At 38.5% G+C, this 12,350-nt stretch overlaps 1 protein-coding gene across 3 annotated transcripts in view; it reads left to right on the top strand.

Moving 5' to 3' along the window:
- APOO (apolipoprotein O) overlaps nucleotides 1-8,232 on the top strand; it is a 54,807-nt gene extending 46,575 nt beyond the window's left edge. For 2 of the 3 annotated variants that reach the window (XM_041741905.1, XM_041741902.1), the window contains 2 exons: nucleotides 3,127-3,192; nucleotides 7,981-8,232. In XM_041741905.1, the coding sequence (XP_041597839.1) occupies nucleotides 3,127-3,162 (36 nt within the window). In that variant the 3' untranslated portion in view covers nucleotides 3,163-3,192; nucleotides 7,981-8,232. The remainder of the gene's footprint in view (nucleotides 1-3,126; nucleotides 3,193-7,980) is intronic. The other variant, XM_041741904.1, reaches the window with a different exon arrangement.
- Nucleotides 8,233-12,350: the final 4,118 nt, after the last annotated feature.

The following is a 12,350-nucleotide window of genomic DNA, read 5'->3' as shown; positions in this document are numbered from 1 at the left end:
CGGTATCAGTGAACTGGGATTTCATTGGGGTCTTTAACAGATTGTTTATCTGTACCTTTTGTTTCCTCGTCAAAAAGTTAAGTGACTTTTTACATAGGATAAGTAATGTTTATCGAGCACTTGCTGTGAGCTTGGCCCTGGGTACTAAACTCTTTGTTCACGAAGAGTCTCTGAGGCAGGTTCTGTTATTATTCCCATTTTACAAATGAGGAAACTGCATTTGGGGAAGTTAAGTAATTAAAATAATCAACTAGTGAGGAGCTCAGACATTTCAGTGGGATGCTATACCTCAGAGATTTGTCCAGAAATCCCTCTTTACATGGTAGTGCATACTAATTAGGAATAAATGTTTAGACTAAAACAAATGTTTTGATTTTGCTAATAGAAATGATCATTCATGTTCATGGATGTGGTAAGGAAATAAATTTTCTTTTCTAGCCTAGCCAAGTTGACACATCAAACTAACCATAACAGTGCTATTTAGCTTATTCCTCTAGCCCTATATAGTCCAATATGGCAGCCACAAGCTATTGAGGACTGGAAGTATAGCTAGTGTGAATTGAGGTGTGTGCTGTAAGTATAAATTCACAGCAAATTTAGAAGACATGGTACAAATAAAAAGAATGTAAACTATCTCATTTTTATACTGATATGTTAAAATAATAGTATTTTAGATATGTTGGGTTAAATAAAATATAATAATTGCTTAAAAATTATGAAACCTGGGCACCTCAGTGGCTTAGTCAGTTGAGCTTCGGACTCTTGATTTTGTCTCAGGTCATGGTCTCAGGGCCCTGGGATTGAGCCCTGTGTCAGACTCTGCACTCAGTGGGGAGTCTGCTTAAGATTCTCTCCCTCTCCACCCCCCCCCCCCCCAGTCATGCGTGTGGTCTCTCTCTAAAATAAATAAATCTGAGAACAGGCGCCCTACCAGGGCACCCCTAAATAAATAAATCTTAAAAAAAATGAAACCTGATAGGTATCAAAATTAAATTATAAGGAGAATTAGTTATAAAATATTTCAAATACAGCTGTCTGAAAAATGCAAAAAAAATTAATTTCTGGCTTGTACTAAATCACAATCTGTCTTTTGAAGTTGGAGAATTTTATTTTTTTTCTGAGATCATGTCAGTTTATGCCAAGAGAGATCTGATTTGTAATAGGGTGGATGGGCTCAATATTTCTTTAGTGAGATATTTGACTGTCATGTTTTGTTATACTATAAGTGATACATAACCAAACAAGAAAAATTTCCTAGCAACAGAGTTGTTTTCCTCAACCAGAATATTTCATGTGCTCATTTTCTTAATGTCCAAAAGATTAAAAAAAACTTATGAATTATATTTTTGAGATTGAGATGCTGGCAAGTATAGATAGTAAAATATATAAGACTATCACTAGAAGTACTTGGCAAGCATTACATAAGGTAGTTCACACCTAAAATATATTTAACTAGGTAGAGAACTCCATGGTTTTTATGACAGACCCCACTGCCGGACGTGGTTATCTCACTTAGCTTCATAAATGAAGCCTCTTTTTTTTTATTTCTTTTCTTCATTAATTACATACCCAAACATTTTTTTAACCTCATCAGATCTCTAGGTTGTACTGCATTTAATTTTTTTATTCAACAAATGTTTAAATACCATGTGCTAGGAGGTTCTAGGAATATTGTGCCTTCATGAAGCCTATATATTGGTAAATGATTCAACTTATGTATTAGTAAATGAATGGAAGAATTATACAAATCAGGAAGCATATGATGCTGTGAATGTGAATAAAAGGTTCTCATGTAAATTGAAGGACATGTGACAGCCTTGATCTAGAGGATGAATAGCATTTAGCTAGGCAGAAATTGAGTTTGACCAATCTAGGTCAAAGATACATTTTGCAAAGTTCTCATCCTAGGAAAGAGCTTGGCAGGTTGAAAAAGCAACAGCAAGAAGGCCTCTGGGTGTGTTTGTTTGTGTTTGTGTGATTGTGGCTCTCAAAGAATACAGCAAGGCACACAGTACTGAGTTCTGTAGAGCTCTGTTCAGAGCAATAAGTAGACATGGGTGTTGTATGATGATCCACCAAGTAATACATAAGGCCTTGTTGCCCAGAAGTTCATCATCAAATGGATGTGGTCTGTAGATAGGGTAACCATATAATTTATCATCCAAGTCAGAATAGGCTTGAAAGTGAAGGGGGTGCTATTAATTATGCTAGGACAGTGGGCATAAATCAGTATAACTTGGCAAGCCGGGATATATGATCACTGTGTTGAGAGACCAGTTTTCAATCACTTCAGTAAGCCTGGAGTTGCTTAGAAACCATGCTCTGAAATTACGGGGTTAGTTATGTATTCTTGCTTTCTCACTCCCCCTGCTCCTTCACCCATGGATAACTGCGAGAAGGCCACCAAGAGAATCTGTGCCCAGTCTAGACTCCAGAATTCCAGCCCCATTGACCACTCACTTGGAGCCTACTGTTTGCAGTTGCCATGTCATGAACGTTCACGTCCATGGTGGATATCAGTTCTTACCAACATGTTTCCGCAAATAGAGTATTGAAAACATATAGGAAGTAAAGCCTTAAACATCTGGCGCATGTAATTTTCCTACTAGAAACTTTCCTACATCACTTCTGGTAGATGACATGACCTAATTATACATTCCCAGATGCGGCCAGGTGGAATGGGTGTGTTCCAATTATAACCACTTTCATTGTAAACGTGTTTTGTGATTTGACCCCTATGGTGGATGATGCACACAGAACAGCTTTATTCTTTATTTTTTTTAATACTTGAACAATGGTAGCAGCATGAAATAGTAAAGAGATCTTTTCACTCTTGATTTTTTTATAGAATCAGCTGTTAGGCTGAATCTCTGTGGTGAGGATTAATGAAGCTTTAGTCCCAGCTCTACTCCAAGCCTAAGTCACTGTCTACAGTGGAGCCCTCAGGGAACCCTAGTAATTCCTTCAGTTAACTAAGAAGTAGGTCAGGTTGCATTATAAGAATATTTAATGTTGTATTCAGCCAAATACTAAAGATGGGCACTTTGAGACATTCCACTCTTTCTTTAGAAGTTTCACTATTTCCTTTTTAAACTGTATTAATATTCTTACTTTTTGTCTTACAAGCCAGGAAATGTGAAGAATTCACCTGGAAATAAGTAGAATGCTCCATGCTCTGCCCATTTTAATCAGGTAAAGAACAAGAGAATGCTATAGTCATTTTTAGTATTGTTAGCATCAGCTGAAATGACTTGTCCTTAATTTAACTTAATTAATTATATCAGTTTCAGCCTCATGTAGATACATAAAAGGGCTGGGATAATGTTTCATTCCATCCTTAATTTGTGGACTTAAGTGCCTTCACTTGTTTGTGTTCATTCTTAAGCACCTGGGTTTTTTGTTTTTATTTTTTTTTAGACAAGCTAGAACTTGGCAGTTGGGATTTGTCTACAAAACTGTTTCAAACAATTGAAAAGTGTCATTATTTCTTAGGTTTATGTTTTTTTTTCAAATAGCACTTTACTATAGTAGGTACCCTTGTATTCATCTGATAGTCATTAAATAAACATTTATTGAATGAATGATGGTTGTAGAGAAGCTCAAGATTATATAGAAATATTATAAGTGCCATAGGGAATTCATAGGTATAATTATTCTTTCTTTAAAAATTGAGTAACCTGAGGCTAGAGAAATTTAGGATACCAGATGAAGTCAGAAAAATCAGTATTATTCCTTCTCACACTCAATTCACTATTTTCATTCATTTATTCAATATTTACTCATGAGTACCAGCTAAGTACAAAACCCTAGTTATATTAATATTGGTTTTTATATATATTAAAAATTATATAATGGCACTTGTGATTTCTTCATTATATAAGATTATATTGAGTTTGGAAACAATCTAAATATTTAGCTGCAGAAAGTGGCTTAATTTGGGACGCCTGAGTAGCTCAGTGATTGAGCGCCTGCCTTTGTCCTAGGGCGTGATTCCAGATTCCTGGGTTCAGGCCCCATATTGGGCTCCTTGCATGGAGCCTACTTTTCCCTCTGCCTGTGTCTCTGCATCTCTCTCTCTCTCTCTCTCTCTCTGTCTCTCTCTGTCTCTTATGAATAAATAAATAAAAATCTTCTTAAAAAGTGGCTTAATTCTGGTATATCCATGAAGAAGAATGTTATTATGTTTCAGTAATACCTAATTGCATGGAAACTTGTTAAATGAAAAAAAAAACGTAGTATGATACGTTTTTAGAGAGGATAAAGACCAGGAAATACAACAAAAAATTTAAGTATATATCTTGGGATGGTAGAATTATGGATTTTTTTTTTGAATTATGGATTTTTTAAATAGTTTTTCTTCTATATAACGTCCTGTTTTATTTTTTTTTAATTTTTTATTTATTTATGATAGGCACACAGTGAGAGAGAGAGGCAGAGACACAGGCAGAGGGAGAAGCAGGCTCCATGCACCGGGAGCCCGATGTGGGATTTGATCCCGGGTCTCCAGGATCGTGCCCTGGGCCAAAGGCAGGCGCTAAATCGCTGCGCCACCCAGGGATCCCTAACGTCCTGTTTTAAAATTTTCTGCAGCAAATATGAATTTTCTTTTATAGTCTTTTTTTAAAATCACCACTATATTTATTATAAATCATGACTGCTGTTTACAGTCCATGAAAGCACTCAGTTGTGAAGTCTTTCTTTTTTTTTTTTTTTTTTTAATTTTTTAAATTTATTTATGATAGTCACAGAGAGAGAAAGAGTGAGAGGCAGAGACATAGGTAGAGGGAGAAGCAGGCTCCATGCACTGGGAGCCTGATGTGGGATTCGATCCCGGGTCTCCAGGATCGCGCCCTGGGCCAAAGGCAGGCGCCAAACCACTGCGCCACCCAGGGATCCCCTGAAGTCTTTCTTTTTCAAGCTTTCTCCATATTTTTAGAGACGCAGAGTCATATACTCTTAGAATTTGAGAGGGGTCATCTGGCTCCCGAGCAAGCCTCAAGCATAAATACCCTGTAGCCCTGTGTGGTCTCACCTTTCATCTTCACTGATAGGCAGCTCACCCCACAGGGCAGCCATCTTGGGACGCTTCTGATTTTTCGGAATCAGTAAGCGTTACTAATCACTTTGCTACACTAAGCAAAAATATGTCTTTTTGTAACTCCTGTGCAGTGGTTCTGATCCTGCCGTAGAGGTCACAGAAAACAAACACAGATCCTCTTTCACATCACAGCCCTTCATATGGTAACCCCAAGTTGTACTTCCCAAATTTTATTATACAAACAAATTACCGCAGGAGCTTGTTAAAAGAGGCCTAAGCCCCACCCAAGAATTCCCAGCATCTCTGGAGAGCAGGGCGAGATGTGCACTGGATGGATCTGCTATTGGAAGAGAGACTAGAACACGAGCAGCCAGGAAACAACATATGTCCTCCAGAAACTTGACATTGAATATATTATGTTTCTCTTCAGAAACCATGAAACTTGGAATATAGGGAAACTACTTAAATATCTCTTTCATCTTTCCAAAATACTCTGGGCCAGACTTCAGCTTACTGTATGCACAACCTTGATTTCTTGATTATTTTTTTATTTCTCTATTGGAGATGGAGTTTTCATCTATAAAAGTGATACATATTTGTTGTAAAGAAATTTGTTTACGGGTGCCTGGGTGGCTCAGTTGATTAAGTGTCTCACTTTGGCTCAGGTCATGATCTCAGGGTCCTGGGATTGAGCCCCAAGTCCAGCTCCCTGCTCAGCAGGGAGTCTGCTTTGCCCCTCCCCCTACTTATGCTCTCTCGCTCTCTCTCTCTCTCTCAAATAAATAATAAAATCTTTAAGAAAAAAATTTTCTTAGATAAATATTTTAAAAATTTGTCTTATCCTCTATTCCTTTTCCATGGTTAATTTCTATTAATAGTTTGGCATACCATTTGACTTTTTTTCTCTATGTAAATAAATGTGTGCACATCCATACCTGCTTTTGTTTTTTTGACAGAATGAGCTCATATTTCTTGAATTGTTTTGCAAGTACACTGAAACCTCCATGAAGGAACGTATCACAATTTTATTATCACACCTAAAAAAATTAACACTAATTGTCTAATATTTCATATTCAGGTAGTATGCAGATTTCCCTGATTGTCTTTTTGCACTTGGTTTATTTGAATCTGGATCCAAACAAGATCTACCCATTACAGTTGACCGAAGGTCTCTGAAGTCCTTTTTAAACTGTAACAGTGGGGCAGCCCAGGTGGCTCAGTGGTTTAGCACCACCTCCAGCCCAGGGTGTGATCTTGGAGACCCGGGATTGAGTCCCATGTCGGGCTCCCTGCATGGAGCCTGCTTCTCCCTCTGCCTGTGTCTCTGCATCTCTCTCTCTCTCTCTGTCTCTCATGAGTAAATAAATAAAATCTTAAAAAAATAAATTGTAATAGTTCCATCTCCTTCATTTCCCCCCGTCATTATTTTTTTTGAAAAACAGGCCTATTCATTAGAAGATCCCATATTCTGGCTGGCTGAGGGCATCCATTTAGTGTCATTCTGTTTATCTCTTGGTTCTTCTCTTCTCTGCATTTCCCATAAGATGATAGATCCGAAGGCTCCATCAGATTTAGGTTTAGTTTTGGTAAGGATACTTCATAGACAGTGCTATGTTTAGCTGTGTTGAACAAATGAAGTAACTTTCCTTTTTTCACTTAATATATTATGTGCTGCTTTTTCTCATAGTATTTAGAGATCTATCTCATTCCTCCTCTTAGCTGCTTAATAACTTCCTAATATGGACTACCATGGCCTATTGAATCCTTATCAATTTGGTCATTTCCATTTTGCAGTTTTAACAATTCAGTAAATGTATTGGATTCTTAGATAAGTCCAAAACAGATCAATAAACTGAGATGGAAAAGGTAAGCTAGAGGTGTATATGTTTAACTTAAGTTTTGGTTTTATATTAAAAGATATATTTGGGAATCCCTGAGTGACTCAGTGGTTTAGCTCCTGCCTTTGGCCCAGGGCGTGATCCTGGAGTCCACGGGATCAAGTCCCACGTCGGGCTCCCCGCGTGGAGCCTGCTTCTCCCTCTGCCTATGTCTCTGACTCTCTCTCTCTCTCTCTGTCTCTCCCTGTGTCTTTCATGAATAAATAAAATAAAAATCTTTAAAAAAAATAGAAGATATATTTATTTCTAAAAATATATCTCTAAAATCTCTAACTGCTAAGTAGATTACTTACGTATTAGGGGGAAAAAGCAATCTGAAGAAGAATCAGTTTGTTAGGGGGCGGGGCAGGAAAAAATAATCAGTTTGTCTTTGATGTGTCTTTGGATGATGTGTGTTGCATTCCAGAGAAGAATAATGGTATGATATGAAGAAAGGTATACATACGTCAGACGGACGGAGATATAATCACGTTCTCCTTCAGCAGATGGACAGAAATGTAGTTGTTTGGTTTTTCAGAAGGGGAGACATGTGGTGTGTGCTGTGCCATTTAAGCATTTATTTTTTATTTATTCATCCATCCATCTGTTTAATTATGCTCAGGTACATAGCCAGTTGAGACTCTGAATGTACTTTGGATGAAACACAAAACCTTTCTGCTTTGTAGTTTAAGTGTCTGTAAAATGGAAATAAGTTTTTTTATGGCTCATTATGATCCTCATGGTCATATAATGGTAATGTAAATATTTGATATGGTTTCTCAATTTAACCCTAGTGAATTTTCAAAAAGCCAAATTTTTTTTTTTAATTTTTATTTATTTACGATAGTCACAGAGAGAGAGAGAGAGAGGCAGAGACACAGGCAGAGGGAGAAGCAGGCTCCATGCACCGGGAGCCCGATGTGGGATTCGATCCCGGGTCTCCAGGATCGCGCCCTGGGCCAAAGGCAAGCGCCAAACCACTGCGCCACCCAGGGATCCCCAAAAAGCCAAATTTTAAAGTCTTTTTTTTCTGGCAATTTACTTATGGTTTTCTTTTTCTTTTAGTTATAGGTAAACATTGGAAACTCCATGCATTTTCTACAGAAAAAATGGCAGAGAAGTCAGTACTGAATGTAGTAAATTGGCTTTCTTCTTCAGGAAAAACTATATACCAGGCTTCTTTGTTATCTTGGATGATACCATACTACCAGTGGACTAATCGGAAATCCTTTCACCTAGAGATAATGTCCAGCATTAGAACTCCTGGTTCTCATGTTGCTATTTATGTACATAATTAAAATTCTGAATTAAAAAAAAGTTGTTCTGGTTTTTGTTAATATGTATTATTGAGTGACAGTTTAAGCATATCTGGTGCCCATGTGTGTGGTATGTATGCATGGTTGTACGTGTGGTATGTCTCTCTGTGCATGTATGTGTGTGATGTGGGTGTGTGTTAAAGAAAACCGTTAACTCCCCTCAGGGCAGCACCAGCTGGCAGTCTGCACAGTCCAAGCCCCAGATCCAAGCCCCACAAGTGTGGAGTCAAGCAGAGTGGCTCTAGAGATGACAGACAATGCTTCAATGGCCAGCACGAGAACATAACTTGTAAGTAATAGTTGGCCTGACGGTGATTAGAAGACATACAAAAGAAAACAGTAACTGTGACCCCTGGTTGCATTCTGTTGCCTCCCAGCTTATACAGATCTTGCACTTCTTGAATGCCAGTGGGAGATACGTAATGAAGTAGTCTCTGTCCTCTGCCAGCGGAGGAATGACATGTGGTCATGTGTGTTGATTTTGTGTATGTAGGCCGTTTATTCACTTTTGTGACCCCTGAATGCGCAGCTTATTAAGCTTTGTATTTTCAGTGCCAATGGGAACAGCAGGAGCCCCTTTTGACATGTCAGCCAGTGAGGGAAGATGGCCGGGGAGCGGCCTCTGAAGCAAAATTGAGAATTTCCGAATTGAAATGAGATTGGAAGTTAAAAGGTATCTTTGTATTCTTGTAGTGTCAATTTAATCCCTAATTGTTGACCTTCCAGATTTGATAGCATTTGGTATGATAGTAGTACACAAATGGAATGTGCTCGTGTTAATGTTAAATACATATGATAGAGCCAAAATGGCAAAGAATGTTTCCAGCATTATCACCGGACTAATGAGGTGAAGCAAATTTGTCCCTAGAATAATCCCCATAGTGATCCAGAAGTCTGTATTTCTTTTTTTTTGCTGAGATACGTTTGTGTTACTGTGCCCAAAATTTAATATCTCATAAATATATTATTATTATTTCAGGCTTTTCCCATTGGCTTGGCTTCCTATATCACCCACAGAAAGTAGAAACTCCCCAAGTTTCCTCGTTCTTGAGATTGCTTATCTAGAGAAGAAATTGCTCTTGAGATCATTAATCAAAAGGTATTTGAGTGCCTCCTAACTGTAAAGTATTACTTCCATTTTTAATCCTTTAGATGATACTGAAACATTGCCTTAAAACCTCTTAAATCCTCCAAGTGGTGGGAATGGGGGTGGGGGTCACAGAGCCGGCTCGGAGCAGTATGTGGTCTCTGTTTAGGTCAGCAAGGTCATCACTTTCCAACCAGGCTAACTCAGTTGCTCTTTATATTATATAATCTTTTCCTTATCTGGTGATTTTTATCCAATGCTGCTTGCCTTTTACATTTATCACTTTTTACTTGCCTTCCATGAACCCTGAACTGTAGAAAATAAAACATCTGCATATTATAAGATCTTGCATTTTTCCAGCTCTTTCTAGTTTTCACAGTACTAGTTTATATCTTTCCTTCCTTGGCTTATTCCTGACATCAGTACTCTGTTTTTATGTTTATATTTTTTATTGTTTTTTTTAAAGATTTATTTATTTATTTATGAGAGAGAGAGAGAGAGAGAGAGAGAGAGAGAGGCAGACACAGGCAGAGGGAGAAGCAGGCTCCACGCCAGGAGCCTGACGCGGGACTCGATCCCGGGACTCCAGGATCACGCCCTGAGCCAAAGGCAGGCGCCAAACTGCTGAGCCACCCAGGGATCCCCCTTTTTATTGTTTTTTTATGACCAATTACCCTTATGATAAAACTGTGAATCTCAATTCAGTTTATCTGTGACTTAATCAGGACAATTCTGTTTTTTTAAGATTTTTGATTTATTTATCCATGAGAGACACAGAGAGAGAGAGAGAGGCAGAGACAGGCAGAGGGAGAAGCAGGCTCCATGTAGGGAGCCCGACGTGAGACTCGATCCCAGGTCTCCAGGATCATCCCCCAGGCTGTGGGCAGCGCCAAACTGCTGAGCCACCCGGGCTGCCCAGGACAATTCTATTTTAATAACTTTAGAGACTTTGGAGGGAACGCTCTCTACCATACAGAGTGATTTAAGGGACTCCGAAGAGACAAATGTGGTGTAGTCTGTTCTGTAATAATGTGGTGGTTGGAGTCCTAAGAAAGATTGCTTTATCGCAAATCAAGATTGTAAAGCAGTTGTTTCAGTGGGAGGAAAGGGACTAGAGATGCTAAAGAATGCCTTCATCAATCTTACCACCTGTGCTGCCATTTGGGACAAAATCAAAACAATAGTAGTAGCTAGAAGAACCAGGGCCAGCTGAGGGAATGCCTACCTTGGTGGTACAGTAGCAGGTGCCTGGGCCAGTGGATTAGCAGTTTTTATTATAAATGCACTGCTGGATCCCAGCCCACAAGTGGCCCCTGTACTGCAAAGTACTTCCCTAGTGGATCAATGACATGAATTCAGTAAAGTCTCAGGATACAGAATCAATGTATAGAAGCCTGTTGTGTTCTTGTATGCTAAAAATAAAGCTACAGAAGGTGAAATTAAAATGCCATTTGCAGTTACACCAAAAACAATAAAATATCTAGGGATAAACTTAATCAAAGAGGTGGAAGACCTATACTCTGAAAACTATAAAACACTGATGAAAGAAATTCAAGATGACATAAAGACATGAAAAGACATTCCTTGCTCATGGGTTGGAATAATTGGGTTGTCCTACCCAAAGCAGTCCACACATTTAATGCAATCCCTACCAAAGTACCAAGAGCATTTTTCATAGAACTTAAACCAACAATACTAAAATTTGTATGGAACCACAAAAGACCTCAAATAGCCAGAGTGATTTTGAAAAAGAAAAACAAGACTGGAGGTATTACAATCCTAGGTTTCAAGTTATATTACAAAAGGGTAATCATTAAAACAGTATGGTACCAGCATAAAAATAGACACCTAGACCAATGGAATAGAACAGAAAACTCAGAAATAAACCCACAATTATATTGTCAATTAATTTTTGACAAAGAGGGGATGAATATACAGTGGGAAAAAAGTTTGGCGCCTGCCTTTGGCCCAGGGCGCGATCCTGGAGACCCGGGATCGAGTCCCACATCGGGCTCCCGGTGCATGGAGCCTGCTTCTTCCTCCGCCTGTGTCTCTGCCTCTCTCTCTCTCTCTGACTATCATAAATAAATAAAAATTAAAAAAAAAAACAAAAACAAAAACAGGATAAGAGAATGAAAACTGAACCACTTTCTTTCACCATACACAAAAATAAACTCAAGATGGGTTGAAGACTTAAATCTGAGACTGGAACTCATAAAAATCCTCTAGGAGGAGTACCTGGGTGATTCAATCAGTTAAGCATCTGCCTTCAGCTCAGGTCATGATCCCAGGGTCCTGGGATCAAGCCCCACCACAAGGCTCTCTGCTCAGCAGGGAGCCTGTTTCTCCCTCTCTCTCTCTCTGCCTGCCTCTCCCCTTGCTTGTACTGTCTCTGTCAAATAAATAAATAAAACCCTTAAAATTCTTCAGGAGAGCACAGGCAGTAATTTATCATACATTGGCAGTAGCAGCAGTTTTCAAGGTATGTCTCCTGAGGCAAGGGCAATAAAAGCAAAAATAAACTATTGGGACTACATCAAAATAAACAGTTTCTACACAGCAAAGGAAATAATCAACAAAACTAAAAGGCAACATACAGAATGGGAGAAGATACTTGCAAATGACATATCCAATAAAGGATTAGTATCTCTCATATATATATATATATATATATATATATATATATATATATATATATATATATATATCTGATACAGCTCAACACCCCCCCAAAAAAAATAATCCAGTGAAAAAAAGTTGACAGAAGACATGAACAGACATTTCTCCAAAGAAGACATCCAGATGGCCAATAGACACTTGAAAAGAAGTTCATTGTCACTCATTATCAGGGGAGTACAAATCAAAACCACAATGAGATATCAGCTCACACCTGTCAGAATGGCTAAAATCAAAAACACAAGAAACAGTAAGTGTTGGTGAGGATGTGGAGATAAAGGAACCCTTGTGCACCATTGGTGGGAATGTAAACTGGTGCAGCTACTGTGGAAAACAGTATGGAGGTTCTTCAAAAA

Source organism: Vulpes lagopus, chromosome X (assembly GCF_018345385.1).
Source record: "Vulpes lagopus strain Blue_001 chromosome X, ASM1834538v1, whole genome shotgun sequence".
Lineage (NCBI taxonomy): Eukaryota > Metazoa > Chordata > Mammalia > Carnivora > Canidae > Vulpes > Vulpes lagopus.
The sequence above is the reverse complement of the archived record's forward strand: the minus strand, read 5'-3'. Positions and strand labels throughout refer to the sequence as shown.